Source organism: Zonotrichia albicollis, chromosome 20 (assembly GCF_047830755.1).
Source record: "Zonotrichia albicollis isolate bZonAlb1 chromosome 20, bZonAlb1.hap1, whole genome shotgun sequence".
Classification (NCBI taxonomy): Eukaryota; Metazoa; Chordata; class Aves; order Passeriformes; family Passerellidae; genus Zonotrichia; species Zonotrichia albicollis.
Window position 1 is genome coordinate 9,550,775 of NC_133838.1, and position 25,650 is coordinate 9,576,424.

Here is a 25,650-nt window from a genome sequence, read left to right on the forward strand (position 1 = left end):
ACGCTCGGCTTCGCTGCTTGTGCTGCTGAGAGGGAAGGGGCAGCTCTGGGCAGTGCCTGGAATGGAGTTGTGGCTGCCCCCGGTGCCGCAGCCCTGCACGCTGCTCCTCTCCTGCCGCCCAGGGCTGTCCCCGTCCCTGCAGCCCCAGCCCTCGCTGCCCGCTCTGCTCCCTGGGTGCCTTTGGGGAGGCCGGGTCTGGTGCAGGTGGCAGGGGGAGATGGGGGTCACAGAGAGCACCCTAACGCTTCATTGTCCTCCCTTGCAGGAGCAGCAGCAATGGATAGCAGGCCTAGCAGCTCTGAAACTAAGGGTGAGTGAGGAGGGCAGGGGGCCTGGACTGTGCTGGGTGGGAACATGGGGTTGTAGCCTGGGCTTACTCTGAAGCCAAAGCAGCTCTTGAAGCCATCCCTGCGCTGAATGTGCCCAAACCATGGGAAAGGAATCCGTCCCAATGTGGTGGAAAGAGCCAGGACCTGCTGGGGTAGCGGTCAGGGCTGAGGGCATTGGGGCTGTGCAGGGAGGTGAGTGCTCTGTGGCAAGAACTGCTGTGTCCACTGGCAGCACTGGCCAGGGACAGAAAGGCAGAGCAGGAAGGGGCTGGGTACGCTCAGGGAGCAGAGCTCACTACAGGCCAATTCCCTGGCACACACTGGGCACACTCTTAGTGGGGTGCAGCCCAAACCACTTAGCTTCGAATGCATCCTGGAGCATCCCATCACCCACAAAGGGCAGCCACCCTCAAAACACCATCCTGAGCATTCTCCAGCCGCTGAGGGGCTCTGGTTCTGACGCATGCATGGATTGGCCATAGATCTGAACACCAGGAGCTCCATGCTTAGGGGTGGCTGTGGGCACAGGGGCTGAAATAAACAGGGCGAGAAGACTTCTTCTCCTTTTTAATGCCTTTATTAAAAGTGATCAGCTCAGGATTGGGCAGCTCGGCAGGGCTGCAGTCCCCGTCCTGTCTCCTAGACTCAGAGGAGGAGGATATGCGCAGCTAGGTCCACGAGGGGCAGAGCTCGAGCATCCGGTTCTCGTGGGAGCTTTTAGGGCGTGGTGTCCCCCGTCAGATGTTTTGGTCTGTGTCTCGCTTCCTCCCAGACCTGGCCCGGGGGCTCTTGAACACAGGGTGAGGATCAACGAAGGTTTCCAGCGTCTCTGCAGGCTCAGCACTCGGCTCCTCACGTCCAGACATCACTTCAGTCTCTCAACTCTTAACTGGCTCGTTGTTTTTGGGGTTTTCTCTGTGCGTTTGGAGTCGGGGTCCCAAAAAGCATGCTGGTCCTAGAGTCACTTTGCATAACGCCCCCCCACTCTCTCAGATGTCTTCACTATGCTGGGAAAAGTACACCTTAGCCTCGGGGAAGGGCCATTACCTCGCCTTAGCCAGGGCTTTTACTAATACAAAAGGGGCGATCAGCTACAAGGACCCGTGATTACCATGACAAAACACGCAGAACCTTGTCAGGGACACTGATCTGGCTGACTCTTTGTAACTTTTTCTCACAAAAAAATATTAATCGAATTTGTGTTGATAACAGGGGCCATCTGGGCAGTGCAGGGCACAGAGTGAGCTGGCACGTGCTGAGTGTCCCGTGCTGTTGTGGGTTGGTGGGGCGGTGGGCAAGGCTGGGTGGGTGGGCACTCCGGGGTGTGCCCCTTCTCCCTGTTCCTCCCAGGCTGGGGGGACACTGGGACCTGCAGCAGACCCCATAGCACTGTCGAATACCCCGTGGTGGGCTGAGACTCAAGAGTAGGAATTGCTGAGTCATGATGAAATAGCAAAATAAGCTCCTGTTTTCTGCCTCTCGAACCCTAGCTTATGTCTGTAACCCCAAAGGTCACTTTCCCCTAACCCTTAGTTACTATTGGACAAGTTTGGATGGCTCTGTACCCTCTAAGAAGGGGCTGGTTTAGCCCATTCAGCAGCAGAAGAGCCGTTGCTGGAACCCTTCACAGACCCCTCAATAATCCATCGCTGTGGAATGCCAGGACCCTTCTACACCTCTCTGTCATCTGCTTCTCCCCCTAACCCTCCAGCACATTAGTAAGCAAGCGAAGGGCTGGAATCATAAGAGAGATGGTAATCACTAAAGAGCTGAAATCCACTAAGCTTGCTTGAAGTAGCCAGTGGCTATGAGCCGACTGGGTGTTCGGGAGCTCTGTCTCCAAGAGGGACGGAGGTATCCGGATAGGACTGCCTTGCTCAGGGGCTAAGCCTGCTCTGCGGGCTGGGGCAGCAGGGAGACCCCTTAGGGACCCACCAGTGGCTTCTTCCCAGGGGTCTGCAGAGGGTGGAAGCAGATGAAGGCAGGGGGAGGCTGGAGGAGCTGCTGGTGCTCAAGGGAGCTTTGCTGTCCATGCTCATGTCCTTCCTCCTCTCCTGCCATTTTCTTTTCCAGGGGAGAGTGTAACTTCAAGCAACTCTGGAGCTGCCCGTAGTGCCAGAGGACGATCGAGTAAGGATCTGTCACTGGATGAGCAGCGCTCGGGTTCACTGCCCGGTGCCAGCCCCGTGGGCTCCTGGGGGCTGGGCTGGGCTGGGGGCTGCAAGTACCTGGGCTGTGGAGAATTGGGGTGCAGGCAAGAGGAGAAGGGGCAGCTCTGGGCAGTGCCTGGAATGGAGTTGTGTCTGCCCCCGGTGCCGCAGCCCTGCACGCTGCTCCTCTCCTGCCGCCCAGGGCTGTCCCCGTCCCTGCAGCCCCAGCCCTCGCTGCCCGCTCTGCTCCCTGGGTGCCTTTGGGGAGGCCGGGTCTGGTGCAGGTGGCAGGGGCAGATGGGGGTCACAGAGAGCACCGTAATGCTTCATTGTCCTCCCTTGCAGGAGAAGCAGCAAAGGAAAGCAGCTCTAGCAGCTCTCATACTGAGAGTGATTGGGGAGGGCAGGGGGGCTGGGCTGTGCTGGGTGGAACACGGGGTTTTACCTGGGCTTACTCTGAAGCCAGAGCAGCCAGTGAAGCCATCCCTGGCCTAAATGTGCCCAAATTGAGGGAAAGGGATCCATCCCAATGTGGTGGGAAATGCCAGGATCCCTTGGGGTATGAGTTTGGGCTGAGGGTATTGGGGACTGTGCAGGGAGGTGAGTGCTCTGTGGCAAGAACTGCTGTGTCCAATGGCAGCACTGGCCAGGGAATGAAAGGCAGAGCAGGAAGGGGCTGGGTGTGCTCAGGGAGCAGAGCTCACTGCAGGCCACTGCTCTGGCACAGACTGAGGTGACCCTTAGTGGGGTGCAGCCCAAACCACTGAACGTCGACTGCATCCTGGAGCATCCCATCGCCCACAAAGGGCAGCCAAGCCCCAAACACCATCCTGAGCATCCTCCAGCCACTGAGGGGCTCTGGGTCTAAGGCACTCATGGGTTGGCCATGGGTCAAAATATGAGGAGCTCTGTGCTCAGTGGTGGCTGAGGGCACAGGGGCCATCTGGGCAGTGCAGGGAACAGAGTGAGCTGGCACGTGCTGAGTGTCCCGTGCTGTTGTGGGTTGGTGGGGCGGTGGGCAAGGCTGGGTGGGTGGGCACTCCGGGGTGTGCCCCTTCTCCCTGTTCCTCCCAGGCTGGGGGGACACTGGGACCTGCAGCAGACCCCATAGCACTGTCGAATACCCCGTGGTGGGCTGAGACTCAAGAGTAGGAATTGCTGAGTCATGATGAAATAGCAAAATAAGCTCCTGTTTTCTGCCTCTCGAACCCTAGCTTATGTCTGTAACCCCAAAGGTCACTTTCCCCTAACCCTTAGTTACTATTGGACAAGTTTGGATGGCTCTGTACCCTCTAAGAAGGGGCTGGTTTAGCCCATTCAGCAGCAGAAGAGCCGTTGCTGGAACCCTTCACAGACCCCTCAATAATCCATCGCTGTGGAATGCCAGGACCCTTCTACACCTCTCTGTCATCTGCTTCTCCCCCTAACCCTCCAGCACCTTAGTAAGCAAGCGAAGGGCTGGAATCATAAGAGAGATGGTAATCACTAAAGAGCTGAAATCCACTAAGCTTGCTTGAAGTAGCCAGTGGCTATGAGCCGACTGGGTGTTCGGGAGCTCTGTCTCCAAGAGGGACGGAGGTATCCGGATAGGACTGCCTTGCTCAGGGGCTAAGCCTGCTCTGCGGGCTGGGGCAGCAGGGAGACCCCTTAGGGACCCACCAGTGGCTTCTTCCCAGGGGTCTGCAGGGGGTGGAGGCAGATGAAGGCAGGGGGAGGCTGGAGGAGCTGCTGGTGCTCAAGGGAGCTTTGCTGTCCATGCTCATGTCCTTCCTCCTCTCCTGCCATTTTCTTTTCCAGGGGAGAGTGTAACTTCAAGCAACTCTGGAGCTGCCTGTAGTGCCAGAGGACGATCGAGTAAGGATCTGTCACTGGATGAGCAGCGCTCGGGTTCACTGCCCAGTGCCAGCCCCGTGGGCTCCTGGGGGCTGGGCTGGGCTGGGGGCTGCAAGTACCTGGGCTGTGGAGAATTGGGGTGCAGGCAAGAGGAGAAGGGGCAGCTCTGGGCAGTGCCTGGAATGGAGTTGTGTCTGCCCCCGGTGCCGCAGCCCTGCACGCTGCTCCTCTCCTGCCGCCCAGGGCTGTCCCCGTCCCTGCAGCCCCAGCCCTCGCTGCCCGCTCTGCTCCCTGGGTGCTTTTGGGGAGGCCGGGTCTGGTGCAGGTGGCAGGGGCAGATGGGGGTCACAGAGAGCACCGTAACGCTTCATTGTCCTCCCTTGCAGGAGAAGCAGCAAAGGAAAGCAGCTCTAGCAGCTCTCATACTGAGAGTGATTGGGGAGGGCAGGGGGGCTGGGCTGTGCTGGGTGGAACACGGGGTTTTACCTGGGCTTACTCTGAAGCCAGAGCAGCCAGTGAAGCCATCCCTGGCCTAAATGTGCCCAAATTGAGGGAAAGGGATCCATCCCAATGTGGTGGGAAATGCCAGGATCCCTTGGGGTATGAGTTTGGGCTGAGGGTATTGGGGACTGTGCAGGGAGGTGAGTGCTCCGTGGCAAGAACTGCTGTGTCCAATGGCAGCACTGGCCAGGGAATGAAAGGCAGAGCAGGAAGGGGCTGGGTGTGCTCAGGGAGCAGAGCTCACTGCAGGCCACTGCTCTGGCACAGACTGAGGTGACCCTTAGTGGGGTGCAGCCCAAACCACTGAACGTCGACTGCATCCTGGAGCATCCCATCGCCCACAAAGGGCAGCCAACCCCCAAACACCATCCTGAGCATCCTCCAGCCACTGAGGGGCTCTGGGTCTAAGGCACTCATGGGTTGGCCATGGGTCAAAATACGAGGAGCTCTGTGCTCAGTGGTGGCTGAGGGCACAGGGGCCATCTGGGCAGTGCAGGGAACAGAGTGAGCTGGCACGTGCTGAGTGTCCCGTGCTGTTGTGGGTTGGTGGGGCGGTGGGCAAGGCTGGGTGGGTGGGCACTCCGGGGTGTGCCCCTTCTCCCTGTTCCTCCCAGGCTGGGGGGACACTGGGACCTGCAGCAGACCCCATAGCACTGTCGAATACCCCGTGGTGGGCTGAGACTCAAGAGTAGGAATTGCTGAGTCATGATGAAATAGCAAAATAAGCTCCTGTTTTCTGCCTCTCGAACCCTAGCTTATGTCTGTAACCCCAAAGGTCACTTTCCCCTAACCCTTAGTTACTATTGGACAAGTTTGGATGGCTCTGTACCCTCTAAGAAGGGGCTGGTTTAGCCCATTCAGCAGCAGAAGAGCCGTTGCTGGAACCCTTCACAGACCCCTCAAGAATCCATCGCTGTGGAATGCCAGGACCCTTCTTCTCCTCTCTGTCATCTGCTTCTCCCCCTAACCCTCCAGCACCTTAGTAAGCAAGCAAAGGGCTGAAATCATAAGAGAGATTGTAATCATTAAAAGCATAAATCCACTAAGCATGCTTGAAGTAGCCAGTGGCTATGAGCTGTCTGGGTGTTCGGGAGCTCTGTCTCCAAAGGGACTGAGGCATCTGGATAGGACTGCCTTGCTCAGGGGCTAAGCCTGCTCTGCGGGCTGGGGCAGCAGGGAGACCCCTTAGGGACCCACCAGTGGCTTCTTCCCAGGGGTCTGCAGGGGGTGGAGGCAGATGAAGGCAGGGGGAGGCTGGAGGAGCTGCTGGTGCTCAAGGGAGCTCTGCTGTCCATGCTCATGTCCTTCCTCCTCTCCTGCCATTTTCTTTTCCAGGGGAGAGTGTAACTTCAAGCAACTCTGGAGCTGCCCGTAGTGCCAGAGGACGATCGAGTAAGGATCTGTCACTGGATGAGCAGCGCTCGGGTTCACTGCCCGGTGCCAGCCCCGTGGGCTCCTGGGGACTGGGCTGGGCTGGGGGCTGCAAGTACCTGGGCTGTGGAGAATTGGGGTGCAGGCAAGAGGAGAAGGGGCAGCTCTGGGCAGTGCCTGGAATGGAGTTGTGTCTGCCCCCGGTGCCGCAGCCCTGCACGCTGCTCCTCTCCTGCCGCCCAGGGCTGTCCCCGTCCCTGCAGCCCCAGTCCTCGCTGCCCGCTCTGCTCCCTGGGTGCCTTTGGGGAGGCCGGGTGTGGTGCAGGTGGCAGGGGCAGATGGGGGTCACAGAGAGCACCCTAACGCTTCATTGTCCTCCCTTGCAGGAGAAGCAGTAAAGGAAAGCAGCTCTACGAGCTCTGGCGCTGAGAGTGAGTGGGGAGGGCAGGGGGCCTACGCTGTGCTGGGTGGAACACGGGGTTTTACCTGGGCTTACTCTGAAGCCAGAGCAGCCAGTGAAGCCATCCCTGGCCTAAATGTGCCCAAATTGAGGGAAAGGGATCCATCCCAATGTGGTGGGAAATGCCAGGATCCCTTGGGGTATGAGTTTGGGCTGAGGGTATTGGGGACTGTGCAGGGAGGTGAGTGCTCCGTGGCAAGAACTGCTGTGTCCAATGGCAGCACTGGCCAGGGAATGAAAGGCAGAGCAGGAAGGGGCTGGGTGTGCTCAGGGAGCAGAGCTCACTGCAGGCCACTGCTCTGGCACAGACTGAGGTGACCCTTAGTGGGGTGCAGCCCAAACCACTGAACGTCGACTGCATCCTGGAGCATCCCATCGCCCACAAAGGGCAGCCAAGCCCCAAACACCATCCTGAGCATCCTCCAGCCACTGAGGGGCTCTGGGTCTAAGGCACTCATGGGTTGGCCATGGGTCAAAATACGAGGAGCTCTGTGCTCAGTGGTGGCTGAGGGCACAGGGGCCATCTGGGCAGTGCAGGGAACAGAGTGAGCTGGCACGTGCTGAGTGTCCCGTGCTGTTGTGGGTTGGTGGGGCGGTGGGCAAGGCTGGGTGGGTGGGCACTCCGGGGTGTGCCCCTTCTCCCTGTTCCTCCCAGGCTGGGGGGACACTGGGACCTGCAGCAGACCCCATAGCACTGTCGAATACCCCGTGGTGGGCTGAGACTCAAGAGTAGGAATTGCTGAGTCATGATGAAATAGCAAAATAAGCTCCTGTTTTCTGCCTCTCGAACCCTAGCTTATGTCTGTAACCCCAAAGGTCACTTTCCCCTAACCCTTAGTTACTATTGGACAAGTTTGGATGGCTCTGTACCCTCTAAGAAGGGGCTGGTTTAGCCCATTCAGCAGCAGAAGAGCCGTTGCTGGAACCCTTCACAGACCCCTCAAGAATCCATCGCTGTGGAATGCCAGGACCCTTCTTCTCCTCTCTGTCATCTGCTTCTCCCCCTAACCCTCCAGCACCTTAGTAAGCAAGCAAAGGGCTGAAATCATAAGAGAGATTGTAATCATTAAAAGCATAAATCCACTAAGCATGCTTGAAGTAGCCAGTGGCTATGAGCTGTCTGGGTGTTCGGGAGCTCTGTCTCCAAAGGGACTGAGGCATCTGGATAGGACTGCCTTGCTCAGGGGCTAAGCCTGCTCTGCGGGCTGGGGCAGCAGGGAGACCCCTTAGGGACCCACCAGTGGCTTCTTCCCAGGGGTCTGCAGGGGGTGGAGGCAGATGAAGGCAGGGGGAGGCTGGAGGAGCTGCTGGTGCTCAAGGGAGCTTTGCTGTCCATGCTCATGTCCTTCCTCCTCTCCTGCCATTTTCTTTTCCAGGGGAGAGTGTAACTTCAAGCAACTCTGGAGCTGCCCGTAGTGCCAGAGGACGATCGAGTAAGGATCTGTCACTGGATGAGCAGCGCTCGGGTTCACTGCCCGGTGCCAGCCCCGTGGGCTCCTGGGGGACTGGGCTGGGCTGGGGGCTGCAAGTACCTGGGCTGTGGAGAATTGGGGTGCAGGCAAGAGGAGAAGGGGCAGCTCTGGGCAGTGCCTGGAATGGAGTTGTGTCTGCCCCCGGTGCCGCAGCCCTGCACGCTGCTCCTCTCCTGCCGCCCAGGGCTGTCCCCGTCCCTGCAGCCCCAGCCCTCGCTGCCCGCTCTGCTCCCTGGGTGCCTTTGGGGAGGCCGGGTGTGGTGCAGGTGGCAGGGGCAGATGGGGGTCACAGAGAGCACCGTAACGCTTCATTGTCCTCCCTTGCAGGAGAAGCAGCAAAGGAAAGCAGCTCTAGCAGCTCTCATACTGAGAGTGATTGGGGAGGGCAGGGGGGCTGGGCTGTGCTGGGTGGAACACGGGGTTTTACCTGGGCTTACTCTGAAGCCAGAGCAGCCAGTGAAGCCATCCCTGGCCTAAATGTGCCCAAATTGAGGGAAAGGGATCCATCCCAATGTGGTGGGAAATGCCAGGATCCCTTGGGGTATGAGTTTGGGCTGAGGGTATTGGGGACTGTGCAGGGAGGTGAGTGCTCTGTGGCAAGAACTGCTGTGTCCAATGGCAGCACTGGCCAGGGAATGAAAGGCAGAGCAGGAAGGGGCTGGGTGTGCTCAGGGAGCAGAGCTCACTGCAGGCCACTGCTCTGGCACAGACTGAGGTGACCCTTAGTGGGGTGCAGCCCAAACCACTGAACGTCGACTGCATCCTGGAGCATCCCATCGCCCACAAAGGGCAGCCAAGCCCCAAACACCATCCTGAGCATCCTCCAGCCACTGAGGGGCTCTGGGTCTAAGGCACTCATGGGTTGGCCATGGGTCAAAATACGAGGAGCTCTGTGCTCAGTGGTGGCTGAGGGCACAGGGGCCATCTGGGCAGTGCAGGGAACAGAGTGAGCTGGCACGTGCTGAGTGTCCCGTGCTGTTGTGGGTTGGTGGGGCGGTGGGCAAGGCTGGGTGGGTGGGCACTCCGGGGTGTGCCCCTTCTCCCTGTTCCTCCCAGGCTGGGGGGACACTGGGACCTGCAGCAGACCCCATAGCACTGTCGAATACCCCGTGGTGGGCTGAGACTCAAGAGTAGGAATTGCTGAGTCATGATGAAATAGCAAAATAAGCTCCTGTTTTCTGCCTCTCGAACCCTAGCTTATGTCTGTAACCCCAAAGGTCACTTTCCCCTAACCCTTAGTTACTATTGGACAAGTTTGGATGGCTCTGTACCCTCTAAGAAGGGGCTGGTTTAGCCCATTCAGCAGCAGAAGAGCCGTTGCTGGAACCCTTCACAGACCCCTCAAGAATCCATCGCTGTGGAATGCCAGGACCCTTCTTCTCCTCTCTGTCATCTGCTTCTCCCCCTAACCCTCCAGCACCTTAGTAAGCAAGCAAAGGGCTGAAATCATAAGAGAGATTGTAATCATTAAAAGCATAAATCCACTAAGCATGCTTGAAGTAGCCAGTGGCTATGAGCTGTCTGGGTGTTCGGGAGCTCTGTCTCCAAAGGGACTGAGGCATCTGGATAGGACTGCCTTGCTCAGGGGCTAAGCCTGCTCTGCGGGCTGGGGCAGCAGGGAGACCCCTTAGGGACCCACCAGTGGCTTCTTCCCAGGGGTCTGCAGGGGGTGGAGGCAGATGAAGGCAGGGGGAGGCTGGAGGAGCTGCTGGTGCTCAAGGGAGCTTTGCTGTCCATGCTCATGTCCTTCCTCCTCTCCTGCCATTTTCTTTTCCAGGGGAGAGTGTAACTTCAAGCAACTCTGGAGCTGCCCGTAGTGCCAGAGGACGATCGAGTAAGGATCTGTCACTGGATGAGCAGCGCTCGGGTTCACTGCCCGGTGCCAGCCCCGTGGGCTCCTGGGGACTGGGCTGGGCTGGGGGCTGCAAGTACCTGGGCTGTGGAGAATTGGGGTGCAGGCAAGAGGAGAAGGGGCAGCTCTGGGCAGTGCCTGGAATGGAGTTGTGTCTGCCCCCGGTGCCGCAGCCCTGCACGCTGCTCCTCTCCTGCCGCCCAGGGCTGTCCCCGTCCCTGCAGCCCCAGCCCTCGCTGCCCGCTCTGCTCCCTGGGTGCCTTTGGGGAGGCCGGGTGTGGTGCAGGTGGCAGGGGCAGATGGGGGTCACAGAGAGCACCCTAACGCTTCATTGTCCTCCCTTGCAGGAGAAGCAGTAAAGGAAAGCAGCTCTACGAGCTCTGGCGCTGAGAGTGAGTGGGGAGGGCAGGGGGCCTACGCTGTGCTGGGTGGAACACGGGGTTTTACCTGGGCTTACTCTGAAGCCAGAGCAGCCAGTGAAGCCATCCCTGGCCTAAATGTGCCCAAATTGAGGGAAAGGGATCCATCCCAATGTGGTGGGAAATGCCAGGATCCCTTGGGGTATGAGTTTGGGCTGAGGGTATTGGGGACTGTGCAGGGAGGTGAGTGCTCCGTGGCAAGAACTGCTGTGTCCAATGGCAGCACTGGCCAGGGAATGAAAGGCAGAGCAGGAAGGGGCTGGGTGTGCTCAGGGAGCAGAGCTCACTGCAGGCCACTGCTCTGGCACAGACTGAGGTGACCCTTAGTGGGGTGCAGCCCAAACCACTGAACGTCGACTGCATCCTGGAGCATCCCATCGCCCACAAAGGGCAGCCAAGCCCCAAACACCATCCTGAGCATCCTCCAGCCACTGAGGGTTCTCTGGGTCTAAGGCACTCATGGGTTGGCCATGGGTCAAAATACGAGGAGCTCTGTGCTCAGTGGTGGCTGAGGGCACAGGGGCCATCTGGGCAGTGCAGGGAACAGAGTGAGCTGGCACGTGCTGAGTGTCCCGTGCTGTTGTGGGTTGGTGGGGCGGTGGGCAAGGCTGGGTGGGTGGGCACTCCGGGGTGTGCCCCTTCTCCCTGTTCCTCCCAGGCTGGGGGGACACTGGGACCTGCAGCAGACCCCATAGCACTGTCGAATACCCCGTGGTGGGCTGAGACTCAAGAGTAGGAATTGCTGAGTCATGATGAAATAGCAAAATAAGCTCCTGTTTTCTGCCTCTCGAACCCTAGCTTATGTCTGTAACCCCAAAGGTCACTTTCCCCTAACCCTTAGTTACTATTGGACAAGTTTGGATGGCTCTGTACCCTCTAAGAAGGGGCTGGTTTAGCCCATTCAGCAGCAGAAGAGCCATTGCTGGAACCCTTCACAGACCCCTCAATAATCCATCACTGTGGAATGCCAGGACCCTTCTACTCCTCTCTGTCATCTGCTTCTCCCCCTAACCCTCCAGCACCTTAGTAAGCAAGCAAAGGGCTGAAATCATAAGAGAGATTGTAATCATTAAAAGCATAAATCCACTAAGCATGCTTGAAGTAGCCAGTGGCTATGAGCTGTCTGGGTGTTCGGGAGCTCTGTCTCCAAAGGGACTGAGGCATCTGGATAGGACTGACTTGCTCAGGGGCTAAGCCTGCTCTGCGGGCTGGGGCAGCAGGGAGACCCCTTAGGGACCCACCAGTGGCTTCTTCCCAGGGGTCTGCAGGGGATGGAGGCAGATGAAGGCAGGGGGAGGCTGGAGGAGCTGCTGGTGCTCAAGGGAGCTCTGCTGTCCATGCTCATGTCCTTCCTCCTCTCCTGCCATTTTCTTTTCCAGGGGAGAGTGTAACTTCAAGCAACTCTGGAGCTGCCCGTAGTGCCAGAGGACGATCGAGTAAGGATCTGTCACTGGATGAGCAGCGCTCGGGTTCACTGCCCGGTGCCAGCCCCGTGGGCTCCTGGGGACTGGGCTGGGCTGGGGGCTGCAAGTACCTGGGCTGTGGAGAATTGGGGTGCAGGCAAGAGGAGAAGGGGCAGCTCTGGGCAGTGCCTGGAATGGAGTTGTGTCTGCCCCCGGTGCCGCAGCCCTGCACGCTGCTCCTCTCCTGCCGCCCAGGGCTGTCCCCGTCCCTGCAGCCCCAGTCCTCGCTGCCCGCTCTGCTCCCTGGGTGCCTTTGGGGAGGCCGGGTGTGGTGCAGGTGGCAGGGGCAGATGGGGGTCACAGAGAGCACCCTAACGCTTCATTGTCCTCCCTTGCAGGAGAAGCAGTAAAGGAAAGCAGCTCTACGAGCTCTGGCGCTGAGAGTGAGTGGGGAGGGCAGGGGGCCTACGCTGTGCTGGGTGGAACACGGGGTTTTACCTGGGCTTACTCTGAAGCCAGAGCAGCCAGTGAAGCCATCCCTGGCCTAAATGTGCCCAAATTGAGGGAAAGGGATCCATCCCAATGTGGTGGGAAATGCCAGGATCCCTTGGGGTATGAGTTTGGGCTGAGGGTATTGGGGACTGTGCAGGGAGGTGAGTGCTCTGTGGCAAGAACTGCTGTGTCCAATGGCAGCACTGGCCAGGGAATGAAAGGCAGAGCAGGAAGGGGCTGGGTGTGCTCAGGGAGCAGAGCTCACTGCAGGCCACTGCTCTGGCACAGACTGAGGTGACCCTTAGTGGGGTGCAGCCCAAACCACTGAACCTCAACTGCATCCTGGAGCATCCCATCGCCCACAAAGGGCAGCCAAGCCCCAAACACCATCCTGAGCATCCTCCAGCCACTGAGGGTTCTCTGGGTCTAAGGCACTCATGGGTTGGCCATGGGTCAAAATACGAGGAGCTCTGTGCTCAGTGGTGGCTGAGGGCACAGGGGCCATCTGGGCAGTGCAGGGAACAGAGTGAGCTGGCACGTGCTGAGTGTCCCGTGCTGTTGTGGGTTGGTGGGGCGGTGGGCAAGGCTGGGTGGGTGGGCACTCCGGGGTGTGCCCCTTCTCCCTGTTCCTCCCAGGCTGGGGGGACACTGGGACCTGCAGCAGACCCCATAGCACTGTCGAATACCCCGTGGTGGGCTGAGACTCAAGAGTAGGAATTGCTGAGTCATGATGAAATAGCAAAATAAGCTCCTGTTTTCTGCCTCTCGAACCCTAGCTTATGTCTGTAACCCCAAAGGTCACTTTCCCCTAACCCTTAGTTACTATTGGACAAGTTTGGATGGCTCTGTACCCTCTAAGAAGGGGCTGGTTTAGCCCATTCAGCAGCAGAAGAGCCATTGCTGGAACCCTTCACAGACCCCTCAATAATCCATCACTGTGGAATGCCAGGACCCTTCTACTCCTCTCTGTCATCTGCTTCTCCCCCTAACCCTCCAGCACCTTAGTAAGCAAGCAAAGGGCTGAAATCATAAGAGAGATTGTAATCATTAAAAGCATAAATCCACTAAGCATGCTTGAAGTAGCCAGTGGCTATGAGCTGTCTGGGTGTTCGGGAGCTCTGTCTCCAAAGGGACTGAGGCATCTGGATAGGACTGACTTGCTCAGGGGCTAAGCCTGCTCTGCGGGCTGGGGCAGCAGGGAGACCCCTTAGGGACCCACCAGTGGCTTCTTCCCAGGGGTCTGCAGGGGATGGAGGCAGATGAAGGCAGGGGGAGGCTGGAGGAGCTGCTGGTGCTCAAGGGAGCTCTGCTGTCCATGCTCATGTCCTTCCTCCTCTCCTGCCATTTTCTTTTCCAGGGGAGAGTGTAACTTCAAGCAACTCTGGAGCTGCCCGTAGTGCCAGAGGACGATCGAGTAAGGATCTGTCACTGGATGAGCAGCGCTCGGGTTCACTGCCCGGTGCCAGCCCCGTGGGCTCCTGGGGACTGGGCTGGGCTGGGGGCTGCAAGTACCTGGGCTGTGGAGAATTGGGGTGCAGGCAAGAGGAGAAGGGGCAGCTCTGGGCAGTGCCTGGAATGGAGTTGTGTCTGCCCCCGGTGCCGCAGCCCTGCACGCTGCTCCTCTCCTGCCGCCCAGGGCTGTCCCCGTCCCTGCAGCCCCAGTCCTCGCTGCCCGCTCTGCTCCCTGGGTGCCTTTGGGGAGGCCGGGTCTGGTGCAGGTGGCAGGGGCAGATGGGGGTCACAGAGAGCACCCTAACGCTTCATTGTCCTCCCTTGCAGGAGAAGCAGTAAAGGAAAGCAGCTCTACGAGCTCTGGCGCTGAGAGTGAGTGGGGAGGGCAGGGGGCCTACGCTGTGCTGGGTGGAACACGGGGTTTTACCTGGGCTTACTCTGAAGCCAGAGCAGCCAGTGAAGCCATCCCTGGCCTAAATGTGCCCAAATTGAGGGAAAGGGATCCATCCCAATGTGGTGGGAAATGCCAGGATCCCTTGGGGTATGAGTTTGGGCTGAGGGTATTGGGGACTGTGCAGGGAGGTGAGTGCTCCGTGGCAAGAACTGCTGTGTCCAATGGCAGCACTGGCCAGGGAATGAAAGGCAGAGCAGGAAGGGGCTGGGTGTGCTCAGGGAGCAGAGCTCACTGCAGGCCACTGCTCTGGCACAGACTGAGGTGACCCTTAGTGGGGTGCAGCCCAAACCACTGAACCTCAACTGCATCCTGGAGCATCCCATCGCCCACAAAGGGCAGCCAAGCCCCAAACACCATCCTGAGCATCCTCCAGCCACTGAGGGTTCTCTGGGTCTAAGGCACTCATGGGTTGGCCATGGGTCAAAATACGAGGAGCTCTGTGCTCAGTGGTGGCTGAGGGCACAGGGGCCATCTGGGCAGTGCAGGGAACAGAGTGAGCTGGCACGTGCTGAGTGTCCCGTGCTGTTGTGGGTTGGTGGGGCGGTGGGCAAGGCTGGGTGGGTGGGCACTCCGGGGTGTGCCCCTTCTCCCTGTTCCTCCCAGGCTGGGGGGACACTGGGACCTGCAGCAGACCCCATAGCACTGTCGAATACCCCGTGGTGGGCTGAGACTCAAGAGTAGGAATTGCTGAGTCATGATGAAATAGCAAAATAAGCTCCTGTTTTCTGCCTCTCGAACCCTAGCTTATGTCTGTAACCCCAAAGGTCACTTTCCCCTAACCCTTAGTTACTATTGGACAAGTTTGGATGGCTCTGTACCCTCTAAGAAGGGGCTGGTTTAGCCCATTCAGCAGCAGAAGAGCCCTTGCTGGAACCCTTCACAGACCTCTCAATAATCCATCGCTGTGGAATGCCAGGACCCTTCTTCTCCTCTGTCATCTGCTTCTCCCCCTAACCCTCCAGCACCTTAGTAAGCAAGCAAAGGGCTGAAATCATAAGAGAGATTGTAATCATTAAAAGCATAAATCCACTAAGCATGCTTGAAGTAGCCAGTGGCTATGAGCTGTCTGGGTGTTCGGGAGCTCTGTCTCCAAAGGGACTGAGGCATCTGGATAGGACTGCCTTGCTCAGGGGCTAAGCCTGCTCTGCGGGCTGGGGCAGCAGGGAGACCCCTTAGGGACCCACCAGTGGCTTCTTCCCAGGGGTCTGCAGGGGATGGAGGCAGATGAAGGCAGGGGGAGGCTGGAGGAGCTGCTGGTGCTCAAGGGAGCTCTGCTGTCCATGCTCATGTCCTTCCTCCTCTCCTGCCATTTTCTTTTCCAGGGGAGAGTGTAACTTCAAGCAACTCTGGAGCTGCCCGTAGTGCCAGAGGACGATCGAGTAAGGATCTGTCACTGGATGAGCAGCGCTCGGGTTCACTGCCCGGTGCCAGCCCCGTGGGCTCCTGGGGACTGGGCTGGGCTGGGGGCTGCAAGTACCTGGGCTGTGGAGAATTGGGGTGCAGGCAAGAGGAGAAGGGGCAGCTCTGGGCAGTGCCTGGAATGGAGTTGTGTCTGCCCCCGGTGCCGCAGCCCTGCACGCTGCTCCTCTCCTGCCGCCCAGGGCTGTCCCCGTCCCTGCAGCCCCAGTCCTCGCTGCCCGCTCTGCTCCCTGGGTGCCTTTGGGGAGGCCGGGTGTGGTGCAGGTGGCAGGGGCAGATGGGGGTCACAGAGAGCACCCTAACGCTTCATTGTCCTCCCTTGCAGGAGAAGCAGTAAAGGAAAGCAGCTCTACGAGCTCTGGCGCTGAGAGTGAGTGGGGAGGGCAGGGGGCCTACGCTGTGCTGGGTGGAACACGGGGTTTTACCTGGGCTTACTCTGAAGCCAGAGCAGCCAGTGAAGCCATCCCTGGCCTAAATGTGCCCAAATTGAGGGAAAGGGATCCATCCCAATGTGGTGGGAAATGCCAGGATCCCTTGGGGTATGAGTTTGGGCTGAGGGTATTGGGGACTGTGCAGGGAGGTGAGTGCTCTGTGGCAAGAACTGCTGTGTCCAATGGCAGCACTGGCCAGGGAATGAAAGGCAGAGCAGGAAGGGGCTGGGTGTGCTCAGGGAGCAGAGCTCACTGCAGGCCACTGCTCTGGCACAGACTGAGGTGACCCTTAGTGGGGTGCAGCCCAAACCACTGAACCTCAACTGCATCCTGGAGCATCCCATCGCCCACAAAGGGCAGCCAAGCCCCAAACACCATCCTGAGCATCCTCCAGCCACTGAGGGTTCTCTGGGTCTAAGGCACTCATGGGTTGGCCATGGGTCAAAATACGAGGAGCTCTGTGCTCAGTGGTGGCTGAGGGCACAGGGGCCATCTGGGCAGTGCAGGGAACAGAGTGAGCTGGCACGTGCTGAGTGTCCCGTGCTGTTGTGGGTTGGTGGGGCGGTGGGCAAGGCTGGGTGGGTGGGCACTCCGGGGTGTGCCCCTTCTCCCTGTTCCTCCCAGGCTGGGGGGACACTGGGACCTGCAGCAGACCCCATAGCACTGTCGAATACCCCGTGGTGGGCTGAGACTCAAGAGTAGGAATTGCTGAGTCATGATGAAATAGCAAAATAAGCTCCTGTTTTCTGCCTCTCGAACCCTAGCTTATGTCTGTAACCCCAAAGGTCACTTTCCCCTAACCCTTAGTTACTATTGGACAAGTTTGGATGGCTCTGTACCCTCTAAGAAGGGGCTGGTTTAGCCCATTCAGCAGCAGAAGAGCCCTTGCTGGAACCCTTCACAGACCTCTCAATAATCCATCGCTGTGGAATGCCAGGACCCTTCTTCTCCTCTGTCATCTGCTTCTCCCTCTAACCCTCCAGCACCTTAGTAAGCAAGCAAAGGGCTGAAATCATAAGAGAGATTGTAATCATTAAAAGCATAAATCCACTAAGCATGCTTGAAGTAGCCAGTGGCTATGAGCTGTCTGGGTGTTCGGGAGCTCTGTCTCCAAAGGGACTGAGGCATCTGGATAGGACTGCCTTGCTCAGGGGCTAAGCCTGCTCTGCGGGCTGGGGCAGCAGGGAGACCCCTTAGGGACCCACCAGTGGCTTCTTCCCAGGGGTCTGCAGGGGATGGAGGCAGATGAAGGCAGGGGGAGGCTGGAGGAGCTGCTGGTGCTCAAGGGAGCTCTGCTGTCCATGCTCATGTCCTTCCTCCTCTCCTGCCATTTTCTTTTCCAGGGGAGAGTGTAACTTCAAGCAACTCTGGAGCTGCCCGTAGTGCCAGAGGACGATCGAGTAAGGATCTGTCACTGGATGAGCAGCGCTCGGGTTCACTGCCCGGTGCCAGCCCCGTGGGCTCCTGGGGACTGGGCTGGGCTGGGGGCTGCAAGTACCTGGGCTGTGGAGAATTGGGGTGCAGGCAAGAGGAGAAGGGGCAGCTCTGGGCAGTGCCTGGAATGGAGTTGTGTCTGCCCCCGGTGCCGCAGCCCTGCACGCTGCTCCTCTCCTGCCGCCCAGGGCTGTCCCCGTCCCTGCAGCCCCAGCCCTCGCTGCCCGCTCTGCTCCCTGGGTGCCTTTGGGGAGGCCGGGTCTGGTGCAGGTGGCAGGGGCAGATGGGGGTCACAGAGAGCACCCTAACGCTTCATTGTCCTCCCTTGCAGGAGAAGCAGTAAAGGAAAGCAGCTCTACGAGCTCTGGCGCTGAGAGTGAGTGGGGAGGGCAGGGGGCCTACGCTGTGCTGGGTGGAACACGGGGTTTTACCTGGGCTTACTCTGAAGCCAGAGCAGCCAGTGAAGCCATCCCTGGCCTAAATGTGCCCAAATTGAGGGAAAGGGATCCATCCCAATGTGGTGGGAAATGCCAGGATCCCTTGGGGTATGAGTTTGGGCTGAGGGTATTGGGGACTGTGCAGGGAGGTGAGTGCTCCGTGGCAAGAACTGCTGTGTCCAATGGCAGCACTGGCCAGGGAATGAAAGGCAGAGCAGGAAGGGGCTGGGTGTGCTCAGGGAGCAGAGCTCACTGCAGGCCACTGCTCTGGCACAGACTGAGGTGACCCTTAGTGGGGTGCAGCCCAAACCACTGAACCTCAACTGCATCCTGGAGCATCCCATCGCCCACAAAGGGCAGCCAACCCCCAAACACCATCCTGAGCATCCTCCAGCCACTGAGGGTTCTCTGGGTCTAAGGCACTCATGGGTTGGCCATGGGTCAAAATACGAGGAGCTCTGTGCTCAGTGGTGGCTGAGGGCACAGGGGCCATCTGGGCAGTGCAGGGAACAGAGTGAGCTGGCACGTGCTGAGTGTCCCGTGCTGTTGTGGGTTGGTGGGGCGGTGGGCAAGGCTGGGTGGGTGGGCACTCCGGGGTGTGCCCCTTCTCCCTGTTCCTCCCAGGCTGGGGGGACACTGGGACCTGCAGCAGACCCCATAGCACTGTCGAATACCCCGTGGTGGGCTGAGACTCAAGAGTAGGAATTGCTGAGTCATGATGAAATAGCAAAATAAGCTCCTGTTTTCTGCCTCTCGAACCCTAGCTTATGTCTGTAACCCCAAAGGTCACTTTCCCCTAACCCTTAGTTACTATTGGACAAGTTTGGATGGCTCTGTACCCTCTAAGAAGGGGCTGGTTTAGCCCATTCAGCAGCAGAAGAGCCCTTGCTGGAACCCTTCACAGACCTCTCAATAATCCATCGCTGTGGAATGCCAGGACCCTTCTTCTCCTCTGTCATCTGCTTCTCCCCCTAACCCTCCAGCACCTTAGTAAGCAAGCAAAGGGCTGAAATCATAAGAGAGATTGTAATCATTAAAAGCATAAATCCACTAAGCATGCTTGAAGTAGCCAGTGGCTATGAGCTGTCTGGGTGTTCGGGAGCTCTGTCTCCAAAGGGACTGAGGCATCTGGATAGGACTGCCTTGCTCAGGGGCTAAGCCTGCTCTGCGGGCTGGGGCAGCAGGGAGACCCCTTAGGGACCCACCAGTGGCTTCTTCCCAGGGGTCTGCAGGGGATGGAGGCAGATGAAGGCAGGGGGAGGCTGGAGGAGCTGCTGGTGCTCAAGGGAGCTCTGCTGTCCATGCTCATGTCCTTCCTCCTCTCCTGCCATTTTCTTTTCCAGGGGAGAGTGTAACTTCAAGCAACTCTGGAGCTGCCCGTAGTGCCAGAGGACGATCGAGTAAGGATCTGTCACTGGATGAGCAGCGCTCGGGTTCACTGCCCGGTGCCAGCCCCGTGGGCTCCTGGGGACTGGGCTGGGCTGGGGGCTGCAAGTACCTGGGCTGTGGAGAATTGGGGTGCAGGCAAGAGGAGAAGGGGCAGCTCTGGGCAGTGCCTGGAATGGAGTTGTGTCTGCCCCCGGTGCCGCAGCCCTGCACGCTGCTCCTCTCCTGCCGCCCAGGGCTGTCCCCGTCCCTGCAGCCCCAGTCCTCGCTGCCCGCTCTGCTCCCTGGGTGCTTTTGGGGAGGCCGGGTCTGGTGCAGGTGGCAGGGGCAGATGGGGGTCACAGAGAGCACCCTAACGCTTCATTGTCCTCCCTTGCAGGAGAAGCAGTAAAGGAAAGCAGCTCTACGAGCTCTGGCGCTGAGAGTGAGTGGGGAGGGCAGGGGGCCTACGCTGTGCTGGGTGGAACACGGGGTTTTACCTGGGCTTACTCTGAAGCCAGAGCAGCCAGTGAAGCCATCCCTGGCCTAAATGTGCCCAAATTGAGGGAAAGGGATCCATCCCAATGTGGTGGGAAATGCCAGGATCCCTTGGGGTATGAGTTTGGGCTGAGGGTATTGGGGACTGTGCAGGGAGGTGAGTGCTCCGTGGCAAGAACTGCTGTGTCCAATGGCAGCACTGGCCAGGGAATGAAAGGCAGAGCAGGAAGGGGCTGGGTGTGCTCAGGGAGCAGAGCTCACTGCAGGCCACTGCTCTGGCACAGACTGAGGTGACCCTTAGTGGGGTGCAGCCCAAACCACTGAACCTCAACTGCATCCTGGAGCATCCCATCGCCCACAAAGGGCAGCCAAGCCCCAAACACCATCCTGAGCATCCTCCAGCCACTGAGGGTTCTCTGGGTCTAAGGCACTCATGGGTTGGCCATGGGTCAAAATACGAGGAGCTCTGTGCTCAGTGGTGGCTGAGGGCACAGGGGCCATCTGGGCAGTGCAGGGAACAGAGTGAGCTGGCACGTGCTGAGTGTCCCGTGCTGTTGTGGGTTGGTGGGGCGGTGGGCAAGGCTGGGTGGGTGGGCACTCCGGGGTGTGCCCCTTCTCCCTGTTCCTCCCAGGCTGGGGGGACACTGGGACCTGCAGCAGACCCCATAGCACTGTCGAATACCCCGTGGTGGGCTGAGACTCAAGAGTAGGAATTGCTGAGTCATGATGAAATAGCAAAATAAGCTCCTGTTTTCTGCCTCTCGAACCCTAGCTTATGTCTGTAACCCCAAAGGTCACTTTCCCCTAACCCTTAGTTACTATTGGACAAGTTTGGATGGCTCTGTACCCTCTAAGAAGGGGCTGGTTTAGCCCATTCAGCAGCAGAAGAGCCCTTGCTGGAACCCTTCACAGACCCCTCAATAAACCATCGCTGTGGAATGCCAGGACCCTTCTACACCTCTCTGTCATCTGCTTCTCCCCCTAACCCTCCAGCACCTTAGTAAGCAAGCAAAGGGCTGAAATCATAAGAGAGATTGTAATCATTAAAAGCATAAATCCACTAAGCATGCTTGAAGTAGCCAGTGGCTATGAGCTGTCTGGGTGTTCGGGAGCTCTGTCTCCAAAGGGACTGAGGCATCTGGATAGGACTGCCTTGCTCAGGGGCTAAGCCTGCTCTGCGGGCTGGGGCAGCAGGGAGACCCCTTAGGGACCCACCAGTGGCTTCTTCCCAGGGGTCTGCAGGGGATGGAGGCAGATGAAGGCAGGGGGAGGCTGGAGGAGCTGCTGGTGCTCAAGGGAGCTCTGCTGTCCATGCTCATGTCCTTCCTCCTCTCCTGCCATTTTCTTTTCCAGGGGAGAGTGTAACTTCAAGCAACTCTGGAGCTGCCCGTAGTGCCAGAGGACGATCGAGTAAGGATCTGTCACTGGATGAGCAGCGCTCGGGTTCACTGCCCGGTGCCAGCCCCGTGGGCTCCTGGGGACTGGGCTGGGCTGGGGGCTGCAAGTACCTGGGCTGTGGAGAATTGGGGTGCAGGCAAGAGGAGAAGGGGCAGCTCTGGGCAGTGCCTGGAATGGAGTTGTGTCTGCCCCCGGTGCCGCAGCCCTGCACGCTGCTCCTCTCCTGCCGCCCAGGGCTGTCCCCGTCCCTGCAGCCCCAGCCCTCGCTGCCCGCTCTGCTCCCTGGGTGCCTTTGGGGAGGCCGGGTCTGGTGCAGGTGGCAGGGGCAGATGGGGGTCACAGAGAGCACCCTAACGCTTCATTGTCCTCCCTTGCAGGAGAAGCAGTAAAGGAAAGCAGCTCTACGAGCTCTGGCGCTGAGAGTGAGTGGGGAGGGCAGGGGGCCTACGCTGTGCTGGGTGGAACACGGGGTTTTACCTGGGCTTACTCTGAAGCCAGAGCAGCCAGTGAAGCCATCCCTGGCCTAAATGTGCCCAAATTGAGGGAAAGGGATCCATCCCAATGTGGTGGGAAATGCCAGGATCCCTTGGGGTATGAGTTTGGGCTGAGGGTATTGGGGACTGTGCAGGGAGGTGAGTGCTCTGTGGCAAGAACTGCTGTGTCCAATGGCAGCACTGGCCAGGGAATGAAAGGCAGAGCAGGAAGGGGCTGGGTGTGCTCAGGGAGCAGAGCTCACTGCAGGCCACTGCTCTGGCACAGACTGAGGTGACCCTTAGTGGGGTGCAGCCCAAACCACTGAACCTCAACTGCATCCTGGAGCATCCCATCGCCCACAAAGGGCAGCCAAGCCCCAAACACCATCCTGAGCATCCTCCAGCCACTGAGGGTTCTCTGGGTCTAAGGCACTCATGGGTTGGCCATGGGTCAAAATACGAGGAGCTCTGTGCTCAGTGGTGGCTGAGGGCACAGGGGCCATCTGGGCAGTGCAGGGAACAGAGTGAGCTGGCACGTGCTGAGTGTCCCGTGCTGTTGTGGGTTGGTGGGGCGGTGGGCAAGGCTGGGTGGGTGGGCACTCCGGGGTGTGCCCCTTCTCCCTGTTCCTCCCAGGCTGGGGGGACACTGGGACCTGCAGCAGACCCCATAGCACTGTCGAATACCCCGTGGTGGGCTGAGACTCAAGAGTAGGAATTGCTGAGTCATGATGAAATAGCAAAATAAGCTCCTGTTTTCTGCCTCTCGAACCCTAGCTTATGTCTGTAACCCCAAAGGTCACTTTCCCCTAACCCTTAGTTACTATTGGACAAGTTTGGATGGCTCTGTACCCTCTAAGAAGGGGCTGGTTTAGCCCATTCAGCAGCAGAAGAGCCCTTGCTGGAACCCTTCACAGACCTCTCAATAATCCATCGCTGTGGAATGCCAGGACCCTTCTTCTCCTCTGTCATCTGCTTCTCCCCCTAACCCTCCAGCACCTTAGTAAGCAAGCAAAGGGCTGAAATCATAAGAGAGATTGTAATCATTAAAAGCATAAATCCACTAAGCATGCTTGAAGTAGCCAGTGGCTATGAGCTGTCTGGGTGTTCGGGAGCACTGTCTCCAAAGGGACTGAGGCATCTGGATAGGACTGCCTTGCTCAGGGGCTAAGCCTGCTCTGCGGGCTGGGGCAGCAGGGAGACCCCTTAGGGACCCACCAGTGGCTTCTTCCCAGGGGTCTGCAGGGGATGGAGGCAGATGAAGGCAGGGGGAGGCTGGAGGAGCTGCTGGTGCTCAAGGGAGCTCTGCTGTCCATGCTCATGTCCTTCCTCCTCTCCTGCCATTTTCTTTTCCAGGGGAGAGTGTAACTTCAAGCAACTCTGGAGCTGCCCGTAGTGCCAGAGGACGATCGAGTAAGGATCTGTCACTGGATGAGCAGCGCTCGGGTTCACTGCCCGGTGCCAGCCCCGTGGGCTCCTGGGGACTGGGCTGGGCTGGGGGCTGCAAGTACCTGGGCTGTGGAGAATTGGGGTGCAGGCAAGAGGAGAAGGGGCAGCTCTGGGCAGTGCCTGGAATGGAGTTGTGTCTGCCCCCGGTGCCGCAGCCCTGCACGCTGCTCCTCTCCTGCCGCCCAGGGCTGTCCCCGTCCCTGCAGCCCCAGTCCTCGCTGCCCGCTCTGCTCCCTGGGTGCCTTTGGGGAGGCCGGGTCTGGTGCAGGTGGCAGGGGCAGATGGGGGTCACAGAGAGCACCCTAACGCTTCATTGTCCTCCCTTGCAGGAGAAGCAGTAAAGGAAAGCAGCTCTACGAGCTCTGGCGCTGAGAGTGAGTGGGGAGGGCAGGGGGCCTACGCTGTGCTGGGTGGAACACGGGGTTTTACCTGGGCTTACTCTGAAGCCAGAGCAGCCAGTGAAGCCATCCCTGGCCTAAATGTGCCCAAATTGAGGGAAAGGGATCCATCCCAATGTGGTGGGAAATGCCAGGATCCCTTGGGGTATGAGTTTGGGCTGAGGGTATTGGGGACTGTGCAGGGAGGTGAGTGCTCTGTGGCAAGAACTGCTGTGTCCAATGGCAGCACTGGCCAGGGAATGAAAGGCAGAGCAGGAAGGGGCTGGGTGTGCTCAGGGAGCAGAGCTCACTGCAGGCCACTGCTCTGGCACAGACTGAGGTGACCCTTAGTGGGGTGCAGCCCAAACCACTGAACCTCAACTGCATCCTGGAGCATCCCATCGCCCACAAAGGGCAGCCAACCCCCAAACACCATCCTGAGCATCCTCCAGCCACTGAGGGTTCTCTGGGTCTAAAGCACTCATGGGTTGGCCATGGGTCAAAATACGAGGAGCTCTGTGCTCAGTGGTGGCTGAGGGCACAGGGGCCATCTGGGCAGTGCAGGGAACAGAGTGAGCTGGCACGTGCTGAGTGTCCCGTGCTGTTGTGGGTTGGTGGGGCAGTGGGCAAGGCTGGGTGGGTTGGCACTCCGGGGTGTGCCCCTTCTCCCTGTTCCTCCCAGGCTGGGGGGACACTGGGACCTGCAGCAGACCCCATAGCACTGTCGAATACCCCGTGGTGGGCTGAGACTCAAGAGTAGGAATTGCTGAGTCATGATGAAATAGCAAAATAAGCTCCTGTTTTCTGCCTCTCGAACCCTAGCTTATGTCTGTAACCCCAAAGGTCACTTTCCCCTAACCCTTAGTTACTATTGGACAAGTTTGGATGGCTCTGTACCCTCTAAGAAGGGGCTGGTTTAGCCCATTCAGCAGCAGAAGAGCCCTTGCTGGAACCCTTCACAGACCTCTCAATAATCCATCGCTGTGGAATGCCAGGACCCTTCTTCTCCTCTGTCATCTGCTTCTCCCCCTAACCCTCCAGCACCTTAGTAAGCAAGCAAAGGGCTGAAATCATAAGAGAGATTGTAATCATTAAAAGCATAAATCCACTAAGCATGCTTGAAGTAGCCAGTGGCTATGAGCTGTCTGGGTGTTCGGGAGCTCTGTCTCCAAAGGGACTGAGGTATCCGGATAGGACTGATTTGCTCAGGGGCTAAGCCTGCTCTGCGGGGTGGGGCAGTGGGGAGACCCCTTAGGGACCCACCAGTGGCTTCTTCCCAGGGGTCTGCAGGGGGTGGAGGCAGATGAAGGCAGGGGGAGGCTGGAGGAGCTGCTGGTGCTCAAGGGAGCTTTGCTGTCCATGCTCATGTCCTTCCTCCTCTCCTGCCATTTTCTTTTCCAGGGGAGAGTGTAACTTCAAGCAAATCTGGAGCTGCCCGTAGAGGCAGAGGACGATCGAGTAAGGATCTGTCACTGGATGAGCAGCGCTCGGGTTCACTGCCCGGTGCCAGCCCCGTGGGCTCCTGGGGGCTGGGCTGGGCTGGGGGCTGCAAGTACCTGGGCTGTGGAGAATTGGGGTGCAGGCAAGAGGAGAAGGGGCAGCTCTGGGCAGTGCCTGGAATGGAGTTGTGTCTGCCCCCGGTGCCGCAGCCCTGCACGCTGCTCCTCTCCTGCCGCCCAGGGCTGTCCCCGTCCCTGCAGCCCCAGCCCTCGCTGCCCGCTCTGCTCCCTGGGTGCTTTTGGGGAGGCCGGGTCTGGTGCAGGTGGCAGGGGCAGATGGGGGTCACAGAGAGCACCGTAACGCTTCATTGTCCTCCCTTGCAGGAGAAGCAGCAAAGGAAAGCAGCTCTACGAGCTCTGGCGCTGAGAGTGAGTGGGGAGGGCAGGGGGGCTGGGCTGTGCTGGGTGGAACACGGGGTTTTACCTGGGCTTACTCTGAAGCCAGAGCAGCCAGTGAAGCCATCCCTGGCCTAAATGTGCCCAAATTGAGGGAAAGGGATCCATCCCAATGTGGTGGGAAATGCCAGGATCCCTTGGGGTATGAGTTTGGGCTGAGGGTATTGGGGACTGTGCAGGGAGGTGAGTGCTCTGTGGCAAGAACTGCTGTGTCCAATGGCAGCACTGGCCAGGGAATGAAAGGCAGAGCAGGAAGGGGCTGGGTGTGCTCAGGGAGCAGAGCTCACTG

The 25,650-nt window shown here is 58.8% G+C and overlaps 1 protein-coding gene across 1 annotated transcript in view; it reads left to right on the plus strand.

Moving 5' to 3' along the window:
* LOC141731346 (uncharacterized) overlaps window positions 1-25,650 on the plus strand; it is a 36,174-nt gene that overhangs the window by 797 nt on the left and 9,727 nt on the right. The window contains exons 3-25 of the mRNA XM_074555972.1: window positions 266-310; window positions 2,403-2,459; window positions 6,149-6,205; window positions 6,571-6,615; window positions 8,021-8,077; window positions 9,894-9,950; window positions 10,316-10,360; window positions 11,767-11,823; window positions 12,189-12,233; window positions 13,640-13,696; window positions 14,062-14,106; window positions 15,511-15,567; window positions 15,933-15,977; window positions 17,382-17,438; window positions 17,804-17,848; window positions 19,253-19,309; window positions 19,675-19,719; window positions 21,126-21,182; window positions 21,548-21,592; window positions 22,997-23,053; window positions 23,419-23,463; window positions 24,868-24,924; window positions 25,290-25,334. Coding sequence (XP_074412073.1) covers window positions 277-310; window positions 2,403-2,459; window positions 6,149-6,205; window positions 6,571-6,615; window positions 8,021-8,077; window positions 9,894-9,950; window positions 10,316-10,360; window positions 11,767-11,823; window positions 12,189-12,233; window positions 13,640-13,696; window positions 14,062-14,106; window positions 15,511-15,567; window positions 15,933-15,977; window positions 17,382-17,438; window positions 17,804-17,848; window positions 19,253-19,309; window positions 19,675-19,719; window positions 21,126-21,182; window positions 21,548-21,592; window positions 22,997-23,053; window positions 23,419-23,463; window positions 24,868-24,924; window positions 25,290-25,334 — 1,168 coding nt within the window. The 5' untranslated portion in view covers window positions 266-276. The remainder of the gene's footprint in view (window positions 1-265; window positions 311-2,402; window positions 2,460-6,148; window positions 6,206-6,570; window positions 6,616-8,020; window positions 8,078-9,893; window positions 9,951-10,315; window positions 10,361-11,766; window positions 11,824-12,188; window positions 12,234-13,639; window positions 13,697-14,061; window positions 14,107-15,510; window positions 15,568-15,932; window positions 15,978-17,381; window positions 17,439-17,803; window positions 17,849-19,252; window positions 19,310-19,674; window positions 19,720-21,125; window positions 21,183-21,547; window positions 21,593-22,996; window positions 23,054-23,418; window positions 23,464-24,867; window positions 24,925-25,289; window positions 25,335-25,650) is intronic.